A 24,104-nucleotide genomic window follows, 5' to 3' on the forward strand; every position below is an offset into this window, starting at 1 on the left:
GGCCCCCTGGCTTGCACTTGCTTCGTCTCCCCGTTAAGACTGAAAGCTTCCAGGCAGCTTAGCCCTGGCCAGCGAGAAACACTTCCTTTGTGACAGAGACCACCCTCACTTCTCTGTCAGGGACACTGAGGCCCAAAAAGATGTGAGTTGGTGAATGGGGAGCTGGGATTAGAACCCCAATTCTTTGCCTCCCCAAACCACCCAAGGACCAGGAAATGAGGGGTGATGACCCCAGCTCTGCCAATGGATCGGCTCAGCAGGCCCAGAGAGAGAGAGAGAGAGAGAGATAAATAAGGCCTTTATATACAGAGAAGCATGATACGGTGGGGGCGGGGGGGCTGCTAGCAGCAGCAGTGAGCTGGGCAGGGTGGCTGGGCCAGCAGGGCCCTGTCAGTGGGAGAAGATGCCCCGGAAGCGGGCCCTGTCTTCCTCGTCCTTCTGCCGGATTCTTGCCTCGAGGGCCCGCAGCTCACGGCTCACGATGGGCGCCAGGGCGGGGTCCAGCTCCAACACCTTGGCAAAGTCAGCCTGGGCCTCCTGGGCATTCCACACTGCCGCGTGCGCCTTGCCCCGCTTGAAGTAGGCCTTGACGTTGTCTGCAGGGGGTGCCAGTGGGCAGCAGGCACACAAGGGCACGAAGGGGGGACCAGCCAGCTACTTAGCTTGACTTCTGGCACCAGGGGCCCATCATGGGACGGAGCCCATGCGGAGGCCAACCCCACCCCAAACCCCCTTTCATATCTCACTGGCGCAACAGGGCCCATGGTCCTGCCTGGATGGGCGATATTTGGTCGGGTTCCCACGGGACTTCAGAGTGGGGGTGATATTAAAGGCTCAGTTTCGTGCCCCGGTGCCCAGGGGTTACGGAGGAGGCTGCTCTACGGACCACCCGCTGGCCCACCCTGGCGGCCCAGCGCGCAGTGCTCACCATCATACTTGTTGAGGATGGAGGAGCAGTGGTCCAGCACCTCGTAATACTCCTGGGCCGCCAGCTTGCACTGACAGTAGTTGAGCAGCAGTGGTGTGATCTGCAGATCCAGCTGGATCCAGTCAGGGGACCCAGGCTGTTCCTGGGGGCGTGGGGGGAGGGAGAGGGCAAAAGTGCTGAAACCTGGGCCCCCTGGCCCCACCTCAGCCCCTCCACTCACCCACTGCAGCCTCCAAGCGGCACCTTCATCTGAAGGTTCTTGAGGCAGGCGATGGCGTCGTAGTACTTGGCGGCAGCCTCCTTCACACGGCCCTCGCGGTACAACCGGTTGCCCTCCTGGTGTATGACCGGCACTGCCTTTGCCTTCTCCTCATCCGTCATCGCCCATGGGTCCTGCTGGTACGTGCCAGGGTTCTCCACCTGCCGGGGTGTAGGCCAAGTCAGGGCCGAGGGCCAGCCTCTGGGCTGGCCGGGCCTGGGACATTGGACACCGGAAACAGAATCACTTGTTCATTCTCTGACCATTCAACAACTGTTTATGTAGCACCTCCTACAGGCCCAGCACTGTGCCGGGTTCTAGAAATAGAGCAGCGAACAAGATGGTGAAAATCCCTGCCCTTGCAGTGACCTGAAGGAGGGGGAGGACACTGCCAGGGGGTCCACAAAGGTGTCCTTGTGCCTGCCCCACCCCAAGCCCAACCAACAGTCAGTGGGCCCACCAACTCTGGGCAGGCAGGTGGGACCAGCACCCGCTCTGAAGCTGGGCAGTGGGAGTTTGGCGAGGTGCCTGGGGCTTGGTGGCCCCTCACCTTAAGCATCTCGATGTCGAAGATGAGAGGCTGGGGGTTCTGCTGCAGGGCGTCCAGATCGGCATGGCCCAGGGAATTGTGCTCGTGCATCTGGGCGATGCCGCAGCAGTGCCGCTGGCCCTCCAGGGGGTCTTTGCCAGCTGCAATGTTGCGTAGACTCTTGGCCACCAGCGGATACAGGACCACATGCTGCCGGAGGGTGAGTGGGCACCAATGGGCTGGCTGGCCACCAGCCCAAGAGGCCCAGCCCCCTGCCCCCATCACCATCTGAGAAAGGACACTAAGGCCCAGAGAGGGGCAGGAACTGGTTCAGCAGAAACACAGGAGGGCGTTTCCCTCGGGACTCCTCCAGCCTCCCAGCCCTCCAGCCCGGTGCGGGCCTCAGCTCCTGCCACACTTTCTGGCCACCAACCCAAGCCAAGCGCCTACCCCACCAGCCTCCACACAAACACACACTCCCGCTGTCAACCGGTCTCCCCTGTCCTTACGAGCCCAGTGGAATTCTTACCTCCGCCCCTCCTCCTTCTCCCAGGCTTGCAGCCCACAAGCTGGGCTCCCCCCCATCACTGGGGTCCCTCCACATTCTGTTCCCAGCGTCTCTTCTGTGCTGCCCCATCCCCACCCCTTTCAGGGCCTATCTCCGAGGTGGGTTTAGGGCAGCAACCTCAAAACCCTCAGGGGAGACCCTCAGGGGAGACCCTCAGGCATAGGGGACCTGGCTTTTTTTTTTTTTTTGGCCACAAGGCTTGTGGGATTTTAGTTCCCCGACCAGGGATTGAACCCGGGGCCACGGCAGTGAAAGCGCTGAGTCCTAACCTCTGGAGCGCCAGGGAATTCCTGGGGACCTAGCTTTTGACCTTTCACTAGGAACATCTGCTGGGATGGTGGGAGCCAGACCACCCTCACCCCAGTCTAACCAGCTCCTCTCACTGACCCTGCACAGGGCAGACTGCTCGGCTAACATTCATCCAGCCAGCAGATGTGTTCTGAGTCTTGGCTCTGGGCTGGCCCACACTGCGCACTTGGAAGGTAAACAGGCCCAATCCCTGCCCTGAAGTAGCTTAGATGCAGACAGAGGACCAGATCCTGGCCATGCAGAGCATGAGGGGCTGGAGAACCCAGAGATGGGGTTCAAGTCAACCACCAGTAGTCAGGGAAGGCTTCCTGGGGGTGGTGACCCAGGAATTCAGTTTGAAGTGGGAGGGAGGATCTTGGCCAAGAAAGGGATGGAAACACAGGGAGGTGAGTGGGAGGGAGACCCTGCAGGGCCATGTGAGCATCTATGGCTTACACTTTAGCTCGACAGTGACCAGAAGCCAGAGGGGTTTGAAGTAAGGAGTTGTGTGGGTCATTGCATTTGAGAGCCAGTCCCTGGCTGCAGTCCGGCTAAGGGAGAGGAAAAGGTGGAATAGGGGCCAGGACGCCAGTGTCCTGGTGGTGTGGTGCCCTGGAGGGAGTCGGTGGTGGCCTAGCCATTGGGTGCGGGCAGACAGATGCAGGCAGGCACAGGGCATCGGGTACCTTGACGTCGCAGCAGAACTGAGAGATCTCGCCCTCCCGCATGGTGCGCACAATGGTCTCCCACACGGGCAGCTTGAACTTCTTGCCGATGATGAGCTCCATGGGCTTGCCGCACACGCGGCTGTCGTCCAGCACGGTGCCCTCCTCGTCACTGAGCAGAGTCCGGTAGTGGAACGTGGCCTGCGGGCCGCAAATGGGATCAGACAAGGGCACAGCCTTCCCCCATCCCCCAAGGACAAGCCCAGCTCGCAGCCTGCAGATGGCACAAGGGACAGGGCTCTCCCAGGGGTCACCGCCCAACCTTACACCTGGCTTTACCGCACCACCCAGGTGAGGATACTGTCACCGAGAGGGAAGGGGTCCAAATCACATGGCTAGTGGGTGGACGGGCTGGGACAGGAGCCCAAGCAGTCTGGCACTAATCATTCTTTCAATAAATATTTACTGAGCACCTACTACATGCCTGAGCTCTGTGCTAGGCCCAGCAGTGAACAAAACAGACAAAAGTCCCTGCCCCCGTGGAGCTCACATGGAACTTCTAGAGGAAAGAGATGGGCCTCAACATGTGCTGTGTGAGGTTGAGCTAAGTGCTATGGGTCAGAAAACAAAATGCAGCAGCGTAAGGCAGGGTGAGTTCAGGGGGCAGGAGTCTCTGCGAGGACAACATTTAAGCAGAGATCTGAGGATCTGAGGGACTTCCCTGGCGGTCCAGTAGTTAGGACTCAGTGCTTTCACTGTTGGGACCTGGGTTCGATCCCTGGTCGGGAAACTAAGATCCCACAAGCTGTGCTGTGTGGCCAAAAAAACCCCCAGAGATCTGAAGGGAGAAGCAAGCCAGGCAGATGCTGGGGTAGGAAGGGGTGGGGACTTTCTAGGTCAAGAGAATAGCAGGTGCAAAAGCCTTGCAGAGGGACAGTGTGTGGGGTGCTCACAAAACGGGAAGCCAGTGTAGCAGAAGCAGAGTGAACAAGGGCGAGGAGTTGTGCATCACGGGGTCACCAGGTCAGCAAGGATGGACCCCACAGAGCCTGCAGGCAGTGGTGAGGAGTTTGTTTTTTCACTCTGAGTTGAGAGCCAGCGGGTGGCTCCAAGCAGAGGAGGGACATGATCTGACGTGGGTTCTGCTGCTGCTGGGATGAGAACAGGCTGGAGCGGAGGGAGGACAGAAGCAGGAAGGTGGTTACTGCAATAACCCAGGAGAGAGATGATGGCGGCCTGGACCAGGGTGGTAGTGGCAGAAGTGGTGAGAAGTGGTCAGACCACCGGTGTATTCTGAGGATCTTCTGTGGGAAGTGAGAGAACAGGAGGAGCCATGGAGACTGGGAGGTTTTGGGCCTGAACAACCAAAAGGCTGGAGGTGCCCTTAACTTAGATGGGAAGGCTTGGGGGGAGCAGGTGAAGTTTGAGGTGCCAACCAGACATCCAGGTGGAGATGGTGAGTAGGGAGCCGGATATCAACTTTAAAGGAGAGGGAAGGCTAGAGATAGACATCTGGGAGTGGCCCAGGCATGGAGAGTTTTTTAAAAGAGATGAGCCTGGATGAGATCATCTCAGGGAGAGTGAAGAGAGAAGAGGTCTAAACACTGAACCCTCCACAGGATATGGTTAGAGGAACCCACACTCTTTGCCACCACCCCTAGCCACTCCTCTGAGCTCTGTTTCCACATCAGTAAAAGGGGGTCAACAATAGTACCTATTCCTCTTGTGAGAAGGAAAGAAAATAAACTTGTGAAGCATTTAGCACGGTGCTCATCTGAGCCCTCAATCAATGCTGGTGATTGGTTTTTTAATTTACCTGTACCTGTTCCTTCAGGGTCATTGTTCACAGATCTTCACTATTTTTACAGTGTTCTCTCCAGCTGGTGTCTGTTCCATCCAGGATCTCCCTTGCCAGGTCCTTCTTCAAGGCCACCAACCCCCCAGCCCATGGGGGAATCCACCCACATCCACCTCCCTTCTCGCATCTGGGAAAGGATCTCTCTTGGTATCACTGATCACTAGGGCTGTGCAGCTCTGCCTCAAATCACTCACACTGAGAGAGGCTAGGATCTTTACCTGCTGGATCTCGGCGCAGTAGCTCTTACTTTTGGTGGCCCCAGTATGTTTTGTTTTGTTTTGTTTTTGCGGTATGTGGGCCTCTCACTGTTGTGGCCTTTCCCGTTGCGGAGCACAGGCTCCGGACGCGCGGGCTCAACGTCCATGGCTTACGGGCCCAGCCACTCCGCAGCATGTGGGATCTTCCCGGACCGGGGCACGAACCCGCGTCCCCTGCTTCGGCAGGTGGACTCTCAACCACTGCGCCACCAGGAAAGCCCGGCCCCAGTATGTTTTAAATGTTAAACTGTTGTAGTCATCAACAAGGTATGTCACTTCAGTTATTTTGGGGGCCAGGATCTTTACTCATTCGCTCAAGATGCGTGTCCTATGTGACTGCTCTGCTGGGCACAGGGGCTGCCCCCAGGAAGCTCCTTACTCTACAGGCAAGTGGCAACAGGGAAAGGCCCTCCAGGAGGAGGGAACTGCATAAGCAGAAGCAGGTAAGCCTGGAGATGTACATTGTTTGGGGGAAGGGGCCGGAGAGGCTGGAGGTGGGGGCCTGGATGTGCAAAGGAGGAAGATGGGAGGCTCTTTATTTCCCAGCCCTTATCTGTCCCGAGCAATGCCACGAAGAGCACTCGGAAGGCTGCCAAAAGGATTCTGGTCTGGCAGACACAACCTCTGGGCCTGTTTGTTCTCTCGGTTGGTGCGTCGTCCCAGGGCCTCGATTTTCCCATCTAAGAAATGGAGCTGGTCTGTGTTTTCAGAAGACCCTTCCGTCTATAGATTTTGAGCCTTGCAAACCAGGGGCCCCTCCCAGAGCCCTAGTATCCGGTTTAGGGTCTTCTCCAGCGCTGGGTCTGTGCAAGCAATAGGGCCAACCCTCGCACCTCCCGCAACCTGTTTATAATGACTGACGGCCTCCCCAACCAATGTGGCCACACGGCCAAGCCAGGGGGCGGGCGCAGACGCATCCGAATTCACCCTCTACTTAAATCCAGACCAATCAGCGTCGAGCTCGGCATGTGAGAGGTAGGGTCACCGACCACTGCTATCTGGGCATGCGCAATCTCTCGCCTACAGCCTCCTCCCGCCTCGCATGCGCACCGCGCCACGGACGGTTAAGGGAAGGGGATAAACACGAACCTTAGTTCCATCCTGAAAGTCAGGGAGCTCTCCTCGGCCCTCCTCTATCACACGCTTTTGGATCCCGTCCTCCCGGAGTCTTGCGATGATATCCGCCATCCTCCTTCCCCGCTGCTCTCTTTCGGCAACTTCCGGACTCGCTCGGCAGCTTCCGGACCTGCTTCGTCAACTTCGGCAACTTCCGAGCTGGCGCCATTTTGGCTAAGGGCAGACGCCGTAAAGGGCCTGAACGTGGAAACGGACAGTGATTGGTTCTCTGCGCTGCGGCTGAGCGCGCGGGTCTGACCAGGGGCGGGGCCTGAGACTGTCTAGGGGAGGTGAGAGAGGCGGGGCCAGAGTCGGCCGGGCGGGGCGGGGGCGTCCCTAGCAATTGTGTCATTGAACTGATATAGACTGGGCCCTCCCAAGTGGCCGTGTGCCACTCTATTTTAAGTTGTAGGAACAGTATAACAGCGTTACAGAACTAGGATGGAGCGGGGGCTGGGGGCCCGTCGGTAACGCCACCCCCTAAAACTACTATTTTTGTGTATTCCTTTCTGGGTTTTTTCTTTTAGCATACCTAGCACAATAGTCGTGACTTTTGCATCCTGGATTTTTCTCTTTAAATATAAATAAATAAATAAGTAAAACTAGGAGTAAGAAAGAGAGGAAGGAGGGTTTCTGTGTTCCTGTGGGAACCGTAAACTCCCCAAGAGACTGACAGTCCCTTGTGGGGTCCTGGCTGGATGTGTCGTCACCATGGAATCCTCCGCGGTGTCTGGCACATAGTATTAGGAAATATAGGAATGATAGAAGTGAGGCACTTCGGGGGTAGTACAACATTTCTCTCCGCCTCTGGAAACTAGCTGTGAAGAATAGCTGTAAGAGTTTTCTGCTCCCACTTTCGAGGTTTAGGTAACCGAATAAAGGAATGTCTTGGGACCTGTGCACTGTCTTCATTCCATCCTCATAACTGCGAAGAATTATTGTCCGTCCCCTTTGCCCCACGTGCTAAGGGCTTCAGATATTTATGCTGGTTCATTTCCCCCCCCCCAAAGGTCCCCTGAGAGAGGTGGAACCTCTGGGGTGAAAGGGAAACATGCTTTGTTTTTAGCTTTTTTTTTTTTTTACCCACACAGGAAGTTTTTCAGGCGACTTCTGCCAAATTCTGAAGCAACAAGTAGTCTGTATCCTATACAGATTGCTCCAGAAAATGGAAAAAGAGGGAAAGCCAACCAACATATTTTATGAGGCTATTTTAATCTTGATTCTGAACCAGATAACTATACCATAAGGCAAGAAAATTATACACCCATTTTACTAATAAATATAAATATGAAAAATCCTAAATGAATGTTCAGCTAATTAAATCCACTAGTATATATAAAAATACCTCAGGGCTTCCCTGGTGGCGCAGTGGTTGAGAGTCCGCTTGCCGATGCAGGGGACATGGGTTCGTGCCCCGGTCCGGGAAGATCCCACATGCTGCGGAGCGGCTGGGCCCGTGAGCCATGGCCGCTGAGCCTGCGCGTCCGGAGCCTGTGCTCCGCAACGGGAGAGGCCACAACAGTGAGAGGCCCGCGTACAGCAAAAAAAAAAAAAAAAAAAATGTAAATAGAATGAGTTTTATACATGACTCCATGTTTTTAAATTGCAAACACATCCACATACGAGCCAATGCCATGTGGAGTAGGGGGCCAGACGGAATTCAAGGCAGCTGACTGAGCACACTGATGTGGGATCTGATGAAAGGGAGGAGGAAAACGGTGGAGAGAAGGAGGGAAAATAAATAAACGTAACTCAAGAGGGACCTTGCTCATAGTGATGATGTGTCATAAACTGAGAAGCAGGATTGACTCAGCTCTGTACACGAGGTCATAAAATGAAGTGGGTCGGGTGAGTGCAGGAGGATGAGCACCCCTAGAGCTAGGTGGACCTGAGTTCAAATCCCAGTTCGCACTTGAAAGCATTTGGGATTTGGGCGGAAGCGCTCATTCATGTGGTCCACAAATATTTATTGAGGACCTACTTAGTGCCAAACACTGTTCTGGGCACAGTGGACACAGTGGTGAATAAGACAGTGTAAAATAAGGTAATTTCGGGTAAGCACTGTGTGATGTGAAACTGACTTTAGATTGCATAGTCAGGGACGGCTTCTCTGAGAGGTGACACTGGAGCAGGGACACCGATGATGAAAAGATCCCCCTGTGAAAGAGCAAGGTTAAGTGCTTTCCAGGCATAGAAAAAAGCACGCACGTGCAAAGACCCTGAGATGGGAACGAGCTTGGCCTGTGTGGCTGAGTGAGATGAAAGAGGGGCAGAGAAGGACTTGATGCGATTGGGAGAGGTAGGCAGGGACCAGAGCTTTGTGGGCCTTAGTCAAGAGTTCACATATTATTCTAACCACAGTGGAAAACCAAGGGATGGTTTTATGCAGAGGAGTGACTTGGCAGCATACTTTAATTTAAAAAAAAAAGTTTTATTTAAGACTAACAGAAGAAAAGGATCAGATGTTTTAAAAGACCACTTTGCCGTCTGCGTGGAGACAGAATTGGAGGAGAATGCAAGCCACATAAGCTCTCTGAGCCTTTTTCCACATTTGCACGGTGGCGACAATCCCCCTCCCGTGCAGGGCCGTGGTGAGTAAGGGTGGGGAAACGGTCCCCAGGAGTCTCCTCAGCACTCGAGGAGCGGGCTGGGATGCAGACGGCTTCAACTCGGGCCTGAAAGGTTGGCGAGTGGCAGCCCCTGCAAGGCCCTTGTACAGACCCAGGGATTGCTTCCGAGAGAGGCACCCGCTGTCGCTCGCCGAGGCGGCCGCTGGGCGGCGCGGCGAGCCCAGCTCGGTCCGGACGAGAGAAGGCGCGGTCACTAGTCTGCTCGGCGCTCGGCAGCTCTGGCCTGCTGAAGGCGGGCGGGGGCGGGGCCGTTACGTAAGGGCGGGGCCTCGACCAGGGCGCCGGACTGTCGAGCAACCTAGACGACGGCACGGGGCGGGGTCTGCGCGCGGGGGTGGGGCCGGCGGGAGCGGATGGCGACGGTGCTGGGCGTCTGAGCGGGCCGGGGCCATGAGTGCCGCCCGGCCCCAGTTCAGCATCGATGACGCCTTCGAGCTGTCCCTGGAGGACGCGGGCCCTGGGCCTGAGTCCAGCGGGGTCGCCCGCTTCGGGCCGCTGCACTTCGAGCGCCGGGCCCGGTTCGAGGTGGCCGACGAGGACAAGCAGTCCCGGCTGCGCTACCAGGTGAACCGCCCGGCCCACCTCACCCCCCGCCTGGGTCTGGGCAGACCCCAGGCCGGACCCTGGAGAACCCCAACTCGGGAGAATCTGACTAGAGGCCTCAGCCGGAGCGGGAGACCGCCCCCCGGAGCCAAATCACTGCCCAGACCCTCTCAGCTCTGATTTCGGTCCCCAGCCACTACTGGAGAGCCTAGAGCCCAGACCTGGCAGCTCGTCCCTCACCCCCAGCTGGAGATCCCAACCTGGAGTCCCCACCGATCCTGGGTACTGACCCTCCCTCCCCTTAGCACGCAGGGATGGGGAACTCTTCTGTACCTGAACCAGACTTTGTCCATATTCAGAAGGACTCCCCTGAGCCCCAGGCCAGATAATCCAACGGGAACCAGCACCCCCTCTTCTGTTCTAAGTCCCCACCCCATCCTTCCCTCCAGAGCTGGAGGTCCCCACTCACATGATGAGTCCTTGCCCATGCCTTGGCTCCCACTAAACTGGAAATCCCCCTTTCCCAGAAGACCTCCACCAACTCTAGAATCCTTTTCTTGGCAACCTGAACTAGATTCCTATGCCCCAAACCTGGAAACCATTGGCCTGCCCTTCCCTGGCACCGCAAATCCAAGGCCTCCACACTGGGCCCCTGAAATACCATCCTGACAACTCCACCCTGATTCCCAAGCTTGGGAGATCTCCTGGCCCTGGGAACCCTCAACCAGCCCCTGCTGGCTCCTCCCTGCCAAAGCCCCCAGCACCCACCTCCTACCTGGGTTTCAGTTTCTGTGAATCATCAAACCCGTTCTTCGGGGAAGGCAGAGGGAGCAGCTGTCAAGCGACCAAACAGCTGTGTGTCCAGGCAAACAGCTGTGTGCGCTCGCTTTCTTCCTCTCCACCAGAGGGGAGGGAGGAAGGGCCTGAGCCCAGTAACCCTTCTGAGCCCTGTGTTCTGGAATAGAACCTGGAGAACGATGAGGATGGAACCCAGACCTCTCCGGAGCCGGATGGGGGAGCCGGCACCAGGTCAGGGCCAGGTGGGGACCCACCCCGTACTCTTAGCCCCATGCTTCTGTCTCCTGTTCCCAGGCCCCTGCTCAGTCCTCCAGCTCACCTCACTCAGCCCTCTCACATCCTGTCCTACGAGAGACTCCTACACGGGGTCCCCTGTCCTGCACCCTACCCTAGTGCCAGCCTCACCCACGCACCCCACCAGGCTCTTTATCTTGCAGAAACCCCCAGCCTGGTCTGGCCCCTGTCTTGTCACAGGTCACTTGTCCTACAGGAATCCCCAGCTTTCCTCAACCCCCAGTCCTGCAGAAACCCCCAGCCCTTGAATTCCTCTTCACCCCGTCCCTTCTCAGTGCCCCCTATTCTGCAGGAACACTTAGTTCCAGTCTCTGCACCATCCCCCAGGATGCCATCACGACTCCTATCCCAAAGGGTCCCCTTGCTCACCTCCCCTTGCCCCCTCGCCGGGCCCATTTGTCCTGCAGGGATTCTGGCCGAACATCCATCCGCAGCTCCCAGTGGTCCTTTAGCACCATCAGCAGTAGCACTCAGCGCTCCTACAATGCCTGCTGCAGGTGAGACCCTGCCCTGCTCCTGCCACCTGGGGCCCCTGCCCCAGTACAGGCAGCCCTGACTACTTCCCCTTGGCTCTCTGGGTGGGGGATGGTGATGGGAGGGGGTGGGCCTCCTGTCGCCTCTTTCACACCCCTCCTGCTCTGCTGCCATCCAGCTGGACTCAACACCCTTTGATCCAGAAGAACCACAGGGTAGTGCTGGCCTCCTTCCTGCTCCTCCTGCTGGGGCTGGGTGAGTGCCCCCGAGGGCCCCCTGCATACCCTGCCTACCCCTTGGTAGGGTCCACCCTCCTTTCATTCGGGCTCTGCATCGCATCCCCCTTGGCACACTGAGCCTCCCAGCATCCTGAGGACGCAGCTGGCTGCCGTGACCCCACCCCCATTTTACAGGTTAGGAAGCTGAGGCCTTGGGAGGGGCAGGTCCAGCCTCCTGGTCACAGAGTCAAGAAATCACACATAGTTGAAAATGGAACGTGGTTCCATGCTCCAAACTTTTCCTTTTTTTTTTTTTTTTTTATCCTGTTTAATCCATCAGGGAACAGAGAGTAACAGCTACTATTTATTCTCTGTCTACTTCGAGCCAGGTGCAGGGCAGGCTTATTTTCCTTCCGTACAGAGGTCACACAGCAAGCGAGAGGTAGGGCCACAACCCAGAACCTGTATGTAGGGGCAGTGCTCAGGGATATGCCCAGCCCAGTGGCCAGAACTGCAGAGTGCCCTGCCAGCCCAATCCACAGGGCACCTGTCACTTCCCCTCCTCTGGAGTCTGAGAGCTGATAAGGACCTCTCTCCCACCCCCAAGATACTCAAGATAGGGAAACTGAGGCCCAGAGCAGGCAGAAACCACAGCCAGCTGTTTTCTAACTCCCACGCTCCTCATTCTGTGGGGCTGAGGAGTCAGAGTCCCCAAAAGGGATCTAGGGTTGGGATCAAGGGGAGCCCTTAGGGAGGGCCCAACTGTGGCACCTGCTCTCTCTCCTCCAGGAAGGTGAGAGTCCCCTAGCTGGAAAGCTGAGCAGCATCCTTGCCTCAGCTCTGGGTGTCTGTGTGCAGGGGAGGGAGCTGCGGCTTCCCCAACACCTGCGAGTTGCACTGGCCACCTGCCTTATCTCATTTCATCCTCAACACCTGACAGGGCAAGCATTATTACTATCCCAGTTCAAAAGTAAGGACACAGACGCTGCAGAAGAGCCACAGCTGGGAAGTAGATGAGCTGGGATTTAAACCCACATCCGTGATGTTGCCAGGCCTGTGGGCCACCATAGCCCATAAAGGCCTTTTGCAGGAATTAGAAAAAGATGCCTCCTCTGAGTGGGCAGAGCCCACAGCCCTAAGCCAGGGTACAGGGAGTGAGTTTCAGCCCCCGTTGTACCCTTTTTGAGGTGCTCTGTGCAGGGCACAAACCACACAACAGTCCATGGTGGCCCTTCAAGCCTCTGTGCTGTACGGTCCCCCATCTCCCCCCCCGCCATCCCATCCTCTAACTGGGGACCCAGGACTCTCTCTGCATCTGAAAAAGTGATCCAGCTATGACCACCCCAGCTTCCCCAGTGCCCACTGTCCTTAGCCAAAGTCCACATCCCTCCCCAGGGCCTACAGATCCTGCCAAACTCCTCAAGCCTGGACTCTTGCCTCTCCTGTCTCGCCAAAAACTGGAAGTTCCTAGAAAGCCCTGAGTTCCTCCAGTCGCTGGGCCTTTGCCAGGCTGTTCCCTCCATCTGGAATACTCCTCTCCCTTTCTGCCTGTGCCATGCCCATAGCAAAGCCTCTGGAGTCAGATCACCTCCACCTTCTAAATGCAGTCCTGGGCAAGTTACTTCCCCTCTCTGTGTCTCAGTTTCCTCTGCTGTGAAATGGGGATGGTAATACCTGTCTCAGTCAAGGTGGCAATTAAATAAGGCCCTGCATGTAACACGCTTAGCCCAGTGCCTGGCAGCAGCTGGTAGGTGGTCACTAAAAGGTAACTGCTACTGCTGCTGCTGTCCCTGCTCAGCTTAGATGCTACTGCCTCCAAGAAGCTCTTCCTGATACCCCAGGCTCCCGAGCTGTCTGATCACCAGGGGTGTAGCGTGGAGGTTCTTGTTGCTTGCTCCACTAGGGAAGGGCCATGGGGGCAGGGACAGACATTTCCCAGGGCCTGCCAGGTGCCCTGCTCTGAAAACACAGAGCTTGGTGAACTTCCCCTGGCGGTTCTCTGCCCAGGGGACCTTCAGCTTAGGTGGGGGACACCATTCCTCAGGCCTAAGCCATGTTGGGGGTTGCGGGTGGAGGTCCCCACCCTGCCACCAGCTGCTGCCCCCTGCTCCTGCCCTCACCCTCGTGTTTCCATCTGTGTGCAGTGTTGATCCTGACCGGCGTGGGACTGGAGGTGGCCCCCTCGCCAGGTGAGCGACCCCCTCCTACCTCCGCGGGCAGCGGTCACGCCCCTCGTGTGCCCAGAGGCCCTCGGCAAGCCCTTCCACCTCCCGCAGCGCTCAGCGCCCTCCCGGCAGAAAACGGCCCCTTTTACCTCGGAGAGTGAGACTTGCCCAGGCAGTGACCCCGCAGTCCCGCCCGGAAGCCTCCCTGCCCTGACCCGGCCCCTCCTCCCCTCTCGTAGGTGTCTCCAGCGCCATCTTCTTCGTGCCCGGCTTCCTGTTGCTGGTCCCGGGAGGTGCGAGTGGGCGCGGGCGGGGGCGGGGCGGGGGCGGGCCCTGGGCGGGCCCCCGGCGCTGACAGACCCCGCCCTGCAGTCTACCACGTGACCTTCATCTACTGCGCGGTCAAGGGCCACCGGGGCTTCCAGTTCTTCTACCTGCCCTACTTCGAGAAGTGAGCAGGCGTCGGCAGACGGCGGGATCCATCGTCGGCGCCGAGAGGCCCCGCGCGGCCTCCTCGCGTCCCTAGGGGGCGCCCCTGGGGCCCGCGCCCGCGCCCGCTTCGGTACCCTCATCTCAAGGGAAAAGACCCTGCGGGACCCTCGAGGCTCCAGTCCCCTCAGGAGTTTGCTCCGGAAGTTTGGGGCAGTGGGCCTCAGGCCACGACCTGGGCCTGGGAAAGTCGCCCCTTCCGTGCTCCGTGCCTTAACTTATTCTTGGGGGGCTGCTGGGTTGGTGGTGTTTTGTGCTAATAAAAGGGTAATGCTTAATTCCAGCCCACAATTGCTTTTTACTTCCCACTTGCCCTGACCAGCCCATCAGCCTGGCCACAGCCCCCTTTCAGAAAGGCTGAGAAAAGGACTGACCCTGGGGCTGAAGGGCTCTAGGACTGTCCATCTCCCCATGGTACACATGACAGTCCTGATGCTCCATGACTTGCCCAAGGTCACACAGCACGTCAGGGGCAGAGCTGGGCCTGGGGCTCTTCTACCCTGCAAGCCTGGAGAAGACTCTCCCTCCCAGTCCTTAGCAGAGTCAGTCCTGCCCCTGTCTCCACTCAGAGAGTCAGCATTGGTGCCTCCCCTGGCGGCCCTGGCCAAGGGCACTCAGATGACACAGGCCTGGGGCCTGGAGGCTGGTATCCTGGTTCCAGCCTGGCTCTGGGGCCCTGGGCTGCCACAGCCGGCTCTGAATGTGGGCCACCAGGACGCAGCAGCCCAGCCTCCTCCACCCACTGCCCTACTTCCCAGGCCCAGAGGTTGGGAGAAGTAGGGGTCAAAAGACATAGGAAGTAGGCCTGTATAACAGAAAACCTCAGTGATCAAAGACTCTTAGAACCACAGAACATTGGAAACAGACCACTGCAGAATTTTGGAAGGTCCAAGCATCTCAGGATGTCAACAACCAGGAAACAGAATCTTTGAGAACCCTGAAAGCTGAGGTCATAATAGCTACCATTTATCAGATTCTTAGAAGGCGCTTGACACAGGTTCTTTCTGGTCACCCTCCATAGAAACTGAGGCCCAGAGAGACTGGCTTGGCTGAGGGCAGAGTGAGGAACACAACCCAGGGCTTCTGTGACTCAGAGGGGGGTGGGGGTCAGCAAGCTGGTCTGGTCCCCAGCTGACCAACTGAGGGGCTGGCCGAATGAGTGTGGGCCTTGGAGACCCTGTTCATATACTTCATGTTTACAGTCTGCCATCCCCAGTGAAATGCGAGTGCCATTAAGGTGTTCGGCCTCCACTGTATCTGCAGCGGCCAGGACAGTGCCTTTAGGTTTCTGTGATTTTGTTGAAAGAATGAGCACCCAGACCCCCGCTCTCGCTCCTGATGTCCTGGCCCAGCCAGACTTCCCACCCTCAGCCACCAATCAAGGCACTTTTGGGGGGTACCAGTTAGATGCAGGAACTCCTAAATGAGTGATTCTCAAATTAGCTGGGGACCAGTTTTCATTTCTAATGCAACATGGACCAATAATTTTGTAAGGTAAAATGAAAACTAAAAAAGTGAAATAAAAAAACAGAGATACAGAATATAAGCCCACAGTTTGTATTATCAGATTAATCATACATAAAATTACATTTCAATAGATAAAATCAGAACAAACATGGAAAGAAGAAAAATTATGAACACCATTCATTGAAAGTGGGCAAATTAGCAATTAACATAGAGTTGCTACTACGCTCGTAACTTTCTGTCACTTCACAATCTTAGCTAAACAGCAAGTGATCCCAAAAGTGGTGATTCTCCATATTATAAGACTATCTCAGGGGTCAGCAAGCTGTACCCCACAGGCCCAATATAGCCACCAAACTAAGAATGGTTTTCACATTTTAGTAATGGTTGGGATAAAAGTCAAAGGATAATAAGCTTTTGTGACACAAAGTTTATAAAATTCAAATTTTGATGTCAATAAGTCAAGTTTAATTAAATTATTATTTATCGAATTTCCAACACAGCCACACTCTGTATTGACTTTGGCTGCTCAGCCATACAAACTACTACAGCAGAGCAACAGAAACCATATGGTCCCCAAAGCCTAAAATCTTTACTGTCTGGCCCTTCACAGAAAAAGTTTGCCAACCCTTGGTCCATATGAACATGTTGACAGAACACTGAATCGCAACGTTTAAAGTTTTAATGTGACCAATGTGCTTGATTTTTGCTGGTTAATTTATGTAATCCAAGTTGGATTGACAGCAACACCATCCTCAGGAAATGATGAATACCCAAATTCTAAATATGATTTATTTTTAGTTGGAAAAGGCATTAATAGTTGCACACAGATTAAGAACATTAGATTTCCTTAGTGAATTGTGACTCAATTTATCCCTGATGCTCTTTGCCCCATAGCCCATTTTGTCTGATATGTCTGTAGTTATACTAGCTTTCTTTTGGTTAATTCTCCCCTAGTAAGTCTTTTTCCAAGCCATCACTTTCAGCCCTTCAGCTGTCATTATGCTTTGAATGTGTCCTTTTTTTTTTTTTAATTTATATTTTATTTTTAGCTGCGTTTTGCTGCACGCCGGCTTTCTCTAGTTGCGGTGAGCGGTGGCTACTCTTTGTTGCGGTGCGCAGGCTTCTCACTGCGGTGGCTTCTCTTGTTGCAGAGCACGGGCTCTAGGCGCGCAGGCTCAGTAGTTGTGGCCCACAGGCTCTAGAGCGCAGGCTCAGTAGTTGTGGCACACAGGCTTAGCTGCTCCGTGGCATGCGGGATCTTCCCGGACCAGGGCTCGAACCCGTGTCCCCTGCATTGGCAGGCGGATTCTTAACCACTGCGCCACCAGGGAAATCCTGAATGTGTCTCTTATATGTGCACTTAGCTGTGGGAAGAGCCTGGTATCTGCCTTTATATATATATATATATATATATATATATATATATATATATATATATATATAGTTTTTTTTTTTGTTTTTTTTTTGTGTGTGTGTGGTACGCGGGCCTCTCACTGTTGTGGCCTCTCCCGCTGCGGAGCACAGGCTCTGGAAGCGCAGGCTCAGCGGCCATGGCTCACGGGCCCAGCCACTCCGCGGCATGTGGGATCCTCCCGGACCGGGGCATGAACCCGTGTCCCCTGCATCGGCAGGTGGACTCTCAACCACTGCGCCACCAGGGAAGCCCCTATTTATTTATTTATTTATTTGTTTGTTTGTTTATTTATTGGCTGCGTTGGGTCTTCGTTGCTGTGCGCAGGCTTCTCTAGTTGCGGCGAGCGGGGGCTACTCTTCATTGCAGTGCGCAGGCTTCTCATTGCAGTGGCTTCCCTTGTTGCGGAGCACAGGCTCTACACGCGCAGGCTTCAGTAGTTGTGGCACGTGGGCTCAGTAGTTGTGGCTTACGGGCTCTAGAGTGCAGGCTCAGTAGTTGTGGCGCGCGGGCTTAGTTGCTCCGCGGCATGTGGGATCTTCCCGGACCAGGGCTCAAACCCATGTCCCCCGCGTTGGCAGGCGGATTCTTAACCACTGAGCCACCAGGGAAGCCCTCTTTTGTTTTGTTTTAAGGATTATTTCTACCTTGTGTTTTAATGTTTTCTGTAGACTTTGTTTTTCTTTGCTTTTTTCCTCTTTCCCAGCCTTCTGCTAGCTTAATGAGGAATTCTTCACTTTCTCCCTTTTCCTCCTCTGTTGATTTGACTATAGAGAATGGAACATTCTATCTCTATTTCTGTTATATTAATGGTTACCCTTACATGATTAACAAAATCTAAAGTTAATCAATGAATCTGTCCTCCTCTAGGAAAAACAAGCATGTCTAGAGTATCCCTTCCCATCTTCCATTTTATTTTTGTCTATTATTTTTTTTAGTCCCTCCTGGTTTTAAAATCCCCCAAATTATTTTTTATAGTTCATGCTTCTTTAGATCTACCAATATGTTTACTGATTTCTCTCCTATTATTTAGTACATACTCTGCTTTCAATTTCCTTCCCACTGAAGCCATCCCTTCAACAAGAGTTTGTGGGTGGGAAAACTTTCAGCCTTTGTTTGCTGAAAAAAGTTTATATTTCATCTTCATTCTTGAGTAAGATGAGCTAAGTACAGGCTTCTCAGTTGGCATTTTTTTTCCCTCTGCACGTTGAACAATTTATTCCATTTTCCTCTTGCATGTGTTGTTGTCAATGAAAAAAGTCTTTGGAGAGTCTAATTGCTAATCCTTGGTAAGTAATCTGACTTCTTTCTCGAGCTGTTTACAAGATTTTCCTTTTGTATTCTGCAGTTTCACTGGCATGCATCTAGATATACATTTACTTTTTTAAAAAACTTATTTATTTATTTTTGGCTGCGTTGGTCTTTGTTGCTGTGCATGGCTTTCTCTAGCTGCGGTGAGCGGGGTCTACTCTGCTTCGTTGCGGTGTGCGGGCTTCTCATTGCAGTGACTTCTTTTGTTGCGAAGCACGGGCTCTAGCCACGCGGGCTTCAGTAGTTGTGGCGCACGGGCTTAGTTGCTCCGTGGCATGTGGGATCTTCCCGGACCAGGGATCGAACCCATGTCCCCTGCATTGGCAGGCGGATTCTTAACCACTGTGCCACCAGGGAAGTCCCTATACATTTACTTTTATATATCCTTCTCTGGCTCCAACGTGCTCCTTCAATCTGGACTCTTGCCTTTGTGGAATTCTTTTTTTTAATTTATTTATTTAGGGCTGTGTTGGGTCTTTGTTGCTGCACGCAGGCTTCCTCTAGTTGCGGAGAGCAGGAGCTACTCTTTGTTGTGGTTCGCGGGCTTCTCATCGTGGTGGCTTCTCTTGTTGCGGGCACAGGCTCTAGGCGCGGGGGCTTCAGTAGTTGCGGCACGCAGGCTCAGTAGTTGCGGCATGCAGGCTCTAGAGCGCAGGCTCAGTAGTTGTGGCGCACGGGCTTAGTTGCTCCACAGCATGTGAGATCTTCCTGGACCAGGGATCGAACCCGTGTCCCCTGCATTGGCAGGCAGATTCTTAACCACTGTGCCACTAGGGAAGTCCCTGTTTGTGGAAGTCTTTATGGAAGTTTTTCAATCATCATCTCTTTAAATATTGCCTCCTGCCTGTTCTCTACATTTTCTTCTTCTGAGATTCCTAATGACTTTTAACTACTCTTTAATATTTTCTGTCTTTCATTCCTCAATGCTACCTTATGGGTGATTTCTCATATATAGCTTCCAGTTCATTAATCTTTTCTTAAATTGTGTCCAATATGCTGTTTACTTTACCCCTTGATGTTTTTTCATTCCAATGGCTATATCCTCTATTTTTAGAAGTTCCTTTGGGTTATTTTTTTAAATCTTTCTGTTCTGTTTTCGTACCATCCTGTTACTGATAACGGTCTCCTTTCTTTTACCTCAGTTTTTTCTGTTTGTTTTTGCGTTTCCTTAATGGCCTCTTTTACATTGTTTTATGATTTACACTTTGGGTGCTGACTCTTCTGTTTACCGCATCTGCCTAGTCTCCCTCATGGTGATTTGTTTCCTTATGTGATTTGTAACTTTTTGTCATGAGTTCATCTTCAGAAGTGACAGGGTTGTTTGGGTTTTTTTAAGTCCTATGTGCCCTGGGTTGAAAGAGTGCCTTTCTCAGCAGTTTTTTGCTATTTCTTCTGCTTTGCACACCACAGAGATAGACCGCACTCCTGCTTGACATGCACACCTGAGTTGCAGGTTCACTGGGGTAACTTTTTCCACTCAAGGTCCTGAACATCTGTACCTCATCACTTTCTCAGGCTGGTGGGTGGAGGTATATTTGGGTCGCCTTTTCAAGAACAGGGTAGCCCGCTAAGACGCTGGAGTGTACTGACGTCATGCCCTGCTCCCCAGCCTCTTACAGGTCTTTTGTCCCGCCTGGGTGTCAGAGCCCAGGCTCCCAAACCTCTCCACCTCTGAAGCCCCCATGGCATCTGCTCCTTCCCACCACCCAGCTTTGGGTTCTCTCTTTGTCTTTGGTACCTGGGGTCATCCCTCTCTTTCACGTTCAGCTTTAAATAAAAACAAAACCCAAAACATTTCCACATATAAAGAGTGGGAGGTGTCCAGCCACCTTCTCAATTCACCGTGTTACCAGAACCAAGCCCTACACTGACCCGTCTTTGAATGCTGCCAGTGCCAGGGAGCTCCCTACCTCCCAAGTGTCTGGAGAGATTCAAACCTTGCTCACACCGGGGAATGATGGGTGGTTGAGGGCACATTTCCTCCAGGCAGCTCGGGTGGAAGGGAGGTGAGGATGAGGGTGGGCAGGTGACATCACAAGCCAGCTCTCCAGCCAGAGGGTATCAGGAGCAAAAGAAGCCTGGGGCTACTGGGTTTCTTTCATCCTGGGGCCTTGTAGGGAGGGTGTGCAGCACGAACCCTGCTGGCGTCTGAGGCCAGAGGGGCAACAGTCTCCCTCCTGGAGCCTCAGCGGGTAGAAAGCATCATCACAAACTCTGCGGGGGAGAAGGGGCAGGGCTTGGGCCAGTCCAGGTCAGCCGTGCCAGGAGACACTGAGCTCAGCCTGGGAGCCGGAGGGATGCGCGTTTGTCTAGGTAGGAGACTCACCATCAAAATCTACGGTGCCGTCCCCATTGAGGTCCACTTCTCGAAGCATCTCGTCCAGCTCAGGACCCACCAGTGGCTCCCCAAGCAGAGCCGGTGCTGCCTGTCGCAGCTCTGCCACCGTGATTCGCCCATCCCTATCCCTGTCAAACTGGGATTCCAGCAGGGCTCAGTCCTTCCTACCCAAAGCTGCCTCTGCCTGCACCCGCCTCCACCTTGCCACATCCTGTGCCTGGACGCCCACACCTTCGTCCGTCCACACACTCCCTCTTCTACCAGGCTGAGGCCGTGGGCTCCCTGCCCCAGGAGGGCTCCCTGGGTGGACCCCCAGCTGGGAGTGAGCCAAACCCTCTCCGACCCCTCCCCAGCCCTAGTCCCACCAGCTGCAGGGCCCGGGGCCTCCAGAGGCTGAGGCTCCCAGTCTCCCCTGGCCTCCTGGGGGGGAAGCCAGTAAGGATGCCACCCAGCCACCCACCCACCGCCCATCTGGACGCTCCACACCTCGCGGAAGGCGATGCGCAGCTCCCGCACCCCCAGCATGTGCGCCGTCTCCTCCCTCAGCTTCGGGCCCATCATCTCCACAAACTCCTCGAAGTCCACGCGGCCACCCACTGCGGACCCAGGCAGAGGGTCACAGTGGTGAGGGCTGGGGCCCGAGGAGGGGCATCACAAGGGCCAGCCCCTCCCCGGCTCTGCATCCAGGAAGGACACCGGTGTCCACGTCCCTGGGCAGGGGCGGGGCGGGGGGGTAGGAGGCTACAGCCCGGGGCTCCGATGGGGGCAAAGTGCTCAGGTGTTCTCAGTGAAGCCCCGGGTGTGGGGGAAAGAGACCAGGCTGTGGAACCAGACAGGCCCCAAGTTCAAAGCCCCCTGGCTCTGCCACTGATGGTGTGGCCTTGGGTGACTTACAGAGCCTCCCTCCTCATCTGGGGACAGGCTGCTGATGGGGCTGGGGTTCATGGCTGTAAAGTGCCGGAGCCCCACGGGTGGCAGCAAAGACCCCAGGAAGCATCCCCAGGTTGTCCCTGGATTCTAAGGTGCCGTCAATCATAAAAAGCACCAATGGTCAACTAGCAGCTTTGGGGAGAAGAAAGAAGCATGACACGAAAATATTCACGTCAATTGTGCATCACATCCCATTTTGGAAACTGTAAAGAAAAAGCAAATGCGGGAGTCCTGGGATGAAAGGAATCTGATATTTGACAAATTGGCTAATGATAATCACACAAGGGCAGCCCATCAGACATTTAATCGCAAGGCATGGCCAGGGTCTGTCACGCTCGGCCTCACAGAACCTCAGGAGGCTCTCTCAGGAGCCTCAGGAGGGTCAGAGAGAGAGACAGAGACAGCCCTGGTGGCTGGTACCAGCATGGACCACTTTACCTCAGTCAGAGACAGGGGTCCTCGACCTGAGCCCCAAGGGGCTCTCTTGGGTCACCCGGTGCCTTCCTTGTCACCCTCGACCCCTGTGCCCCCGGGGGCCAATGTCAAACTGTCCTGGAAACTGTCACCCCCTCACGCCACCGTCACCGGGGCCTCACCCCACAGCCGCCTCCCACCACCTCTCGTTCCCCTGAACCACGAGGCCGAGAGAGGACCCGCCCAGGTGGCTCGCCGTCCTGCCCCGCCCCGCCCCCAGGCAGGTGTGGTCAAGCACTGACTTCGCATCTTGACATGCTGGGAGACCTCGATGAGCTCCATCTCCGTGGGCATGTAGCCCAGTGTCCGCATGCACTCGCCCAGGTCCCGGTAGCCGATGTAACCATCGCGGTCCGTGTCAAACTCCTCGAAGGCAGCCTGAAGCTCTGCAGGGGAGGGAGGTCAGGCGCAGGCAGCCAGGCTCTGGGGCGCCTCCCACCCACCTTCGCCAGCATGGGCCACTCACCATCCAGCTCCTCGGGGCCCAGCTCGCGGTCCTGCAGGGGCACAGTCCAGCATGTCCCTGGGGCCGGCCAGGGCTCTGGCCGCCCTTCCTCCTCCAGCCCCAGCCCACGCTGGCCTGGCAGGGCCCATCCCACAAGGGCAGGAGAAGGCAACTGAAGTCCCGCAGGCCCCAGGAGAAGAGATGACCCCCTTCCTGCTTCTGGGGCCCCACGCCGCCTCAGATCCCTGGGTTTGGGGTCTAGCTCTGCCCACTGCCCAGGCCACCCCCAAACTGCAGAAACTCTACCCCCTCAGCCCAGGCTCCTGAGTCTGGAGCAGAAACTGGAGGAGGCCTGAGTATAAGGGGCAGGGTGGGCTGAGCCTGAGCCCATGAGTCCCCAACCTCACCCCCAGGCCCCCCAGCCCTGCCCCAGCCCCACCTGACCTTCCCAAAGATGCGGTTGAGCAGGGGCCCGTATGTCCTCTGAGCAGGATCGTGCCGGGGGGCAGGACGATGCCGGTGGGACTGGCGACGAGAGGCTGGCCCCTCCTGCCCATCTCCAGTCCTGGAGGGGTCCTCGCTGCCCCCCAGGGCCTTGGGGCCCTGCGTGAGGGTCTGCTCCCCAGAGCTGCCAGTGCCCTTCCGGGACCCTCGGAGCCCCTTCGTCCTCTTGCTGCTTTTCCTCCTGGTCGAGGGGAGCCCCTCAGCACCACTACTGGAAGCCATGACCCCCACAGGGGGCTGCTGGGGTCCGGGGGGTGGGTCTGGGCCATGCTGCGCCCTCACCTGCTCTGTGGCCATGCGGAGCACCCCTGCCTCTCCGGACCCATAAAGCTGCTTATGTACCCGCAGCCTGAGAGCTGATGGCCAGGGATCGGGCCCTGAGGGGGATTAGGGTAAGTGAGGCAGGCAGCCCAGGCGCTAATCCCAGCCCTCTGCCTGGGGGTGGCCAAGGCAGAGCCAGATGGGTCAGGGGGACCATCCTCAGCAGCACAGCGTGCCAGGACATGTTGGCTGCAGTGAGCTCTGGATGCCAGCTCTGCGGCTTATGAGCTGGGAGACCCAGCAAACTCACTTCTCTAAGCCTCAGTTGCCTCATCTATAAAACGGAGGCAATATCGCTGAAGCGTCAAAGACGGCCCAGTTGTATGAGACAGGCAGGATTTAGCTAAGAGGACACGGAGAAGCATCTCAAGCAGGAGGAAGAGTGTGGGCAAAGGCTGGGAGGTGGGAAAGGAGAGGATGAGGTGCCCACCGCAGCCCCCACGTGGGCGACATCCTGGCCGGAGCAGAGGCTTTGTGAAATTCAGGAAGAGAGGCCAGACCAGAGAGGCCTTGAATCACAGATGATTGAGGGTGACCTCGGAGGAGGTGGACCCTGTGGGAACCCAGAGCCTGCCCTGAGCTGGAGGGGCCCAGGGCGAGGGGTTTTAGCCATCTGGCCCTGTCAGGAATAGGGGGGCCTGGCTGGTCACTTGGCCTTACTGGGCCGGGGTTAGGGTTTCCCGGCGAGCAGCCCCATGAATGATTGATGTCCTCCCAGCTTGGGTTTCACACCGGCCGCCTTAGTGCCGCCGGGAGCCATGCATCAGGCCCCGGCGTGGGGCCGTGCGGACGGCCGGACCTCTGGGCAGGCAGGCACGCCCTGC

The 24,104-nt window shown here is 55.7% G+C and overlaps 3 protein-coding genes across 8 annotated transcripts; 1 reads left to right on the forward strand and 2 right to left on the reverse strand.

The window, feature by feature from the left end:
- Nucleotides 1-281: 281 nt before the first annotated feature.
- AIP (aryl hydrocarbon receptor interacting protein) lies at nucleotides 282-6,610 on the reverse strand. Of its 2 annotated transcripts, none has more exons than XM_030833349.3 (6): nucleotides 6,442-6,607; nucleotides 3,259-3,438; nucleotides 1,738-1,926; nucleotides 1,172-1,348; nucleotides 929-1,070; nucleotides 282-596 (listed from the first exon to the last, which is right to left on the reverse strand). In XM_030833349.3, exons 1-6 carry the CDS (start codon nucleotides 6,538-6,540, stop codon nucleotides 391-393), a joined length of 993 nt encoding a protein of 330 aa, XP_030689209.1. In that variant the 5' UTR covers nucleotides 6,541-6,607; the 3' UTR covers nucleotides 282-390. The 2 variants fall into 2 exon arrangements, with proteins under 2 accessions (XP_030689209.1, XP_030689210.1); XM_030833350.3 differs by having other exon boundaries at nucleotides 386-596; nucleotides 937-1,070; nucleotides 6,442-6,610.
- A 2,820-nt stretch (nucleotides 6,611-9,430) lies between these two features.
- TMEM134 (transmembrane protein 134) lies at nucleotides 9,431-14,351 on the forward strand. 5 transcript variants are annotated; one of them, XM_030833355.2, is made up of 7 exons: nucleotides 9,431-9,662; nucleotides 10,606-10,670; nucleotides 11,141-11,230; nucleotides 11,386-11,462; nucleotides 13,570-13,614; nucleotides 13,830-13,883; nucleotides 13,963-14,351. In XM_030833355.2, exons 1-7 carry the CDS (start codon nucleotides 9,489-9,491, stop codon nucleotides 14,043-14,045), a joined length of 588 nt encoding a protein of 195 aa, XP_030689215.1. In that variant the 5' UTR covers nucleotides 9,431-9,488; the 3' UTR covers nucleotides 14,046-14,351. The 5 variants fall into 5 exon arrangements, with proteins under 5 accessions (XP_030689215.1, XP_030689217.1, XP_030689216.1 ...); XM_030833357.2 differs by lacking the exon at nucleotides 11,386-11,462 and having other exon boundaries at nucleotides 10,606-10,681; XM_030833356.2 differs by lacking the exon at nucleotides 11,386-11,462.
- Nucleotides 14,352-20,453: 6,102 nt separating this feature from the next.
- Nucleotides 20,454-23,256, reverse strand: CABP4 (calcium binding protein 4). The gene is made up of 6 exons (XM_030833083.2): nucleotides 22,900-23,256; nucleotides 22,477-22,507; nucleotides 22,253-22,396; nucleotides 21,093-21,202; nucleotides 20,595-20,742; nucleotides 20,454-20,482 (listed from the first exon to the last, which is right to left on the reverse strand). Exons 1-6 carry the CDS (start codon nucleotides 23,254-23,256, stop codon nucleotides 20,454-20,456), a joined length of 819 nt encoding a protein of 272 aa, XP_030688943.1.
- Nucleotides 23,257-24,104: the final 848 nt, after the last annotated feature.

The sequence above is a fragment of the Globicephala melas genome, chromosome 8, assembly GCF_963455315.2.
Source record: "Globicephala melas chromosome 8, mGloMel1.2, whole genome shotgun sequence".
NCBI lineage: Eukaryota > Metazoa > Chordata > Mammalia > Artiodactyla > Delphinidae > Globicephala > Globicephala melas.

What these genes read in the sequence shown, in the direction of transcription:
- AIP (XM_030833349.3), bottom strand. Translation starts at nt 6,540, where the DNA reads ATGGCGGATATCATCGCAAGACTCCGGGAGGACGGGATCCAAAAGCGT. An exon ending in AGTTCTGCTGCGACGTCAAG is followed by an intron (nt 1,927 to 3,258) that starts GTACCCGATGCC and finishes ACCCTCCGGCAG; the next exon opens with CATGTGGTCCTGTATCCGCT. An exon ending in TCAAGAACCTTCAGATGAAG is followed by an intron (nt 1,071 to 1,171) that starts GTGCCGCTTGGA and finishes CCACGCCCCCAG; the next exon opens with GAACAGCCTGGGTCCCCTGA.
- CABP4 (XM_030833083.2), bottom strand. Translation starts at nt 23,256, where the DNA reads ATGGCCACAGAGCAGGTGAGGGCGCAGCATGGCCCAGACCCACCCCCC. An exon ending in TCAACCGCATCTTTGGGAAG is followed by an intron (nt 22,508 to 22,899) that starts GTCAGGTGGGGC and finishes GTGCCCCTGCAG; the next exon opens with GACCGCGAGCTGGGCCCCGA. An exon ending in CCAGCATGTCAAGATGCGAA is followed by an intron (nt 21,203 to 22,252) that starts GTCAGTGCTTGA and finishes CTGGGTCCGCAG; the next exon opens with TGGGTGGCCGCGTGGACTTC.
- TMEM134 (XM_030833355.2), top strand. Translation starts at nt 9,489, where the DNA reads ATGAGTGCCGCCCGGCCCCAGTTCAGCATCGATGACGCCTTCGAGCTG. An exon ending in TCCTACAATGCCTGCTGCAG is followed by an intron (nt 11,231 to 11,385) that starts GTGAGACCCTGC and finishes GCTGCCATCCAG; the next exon opens with CTGGACTCAACACCCTTTGA. An exon ending in CCTGTTGCTGGTCCCGGGAG is followed by an intron (nt 13,884 to 13,962) that starts GTGCGAGTGGGC and finishes CCCGCCCTGCAG; the next exon opens with TCTACCACGTGACCTTCATC.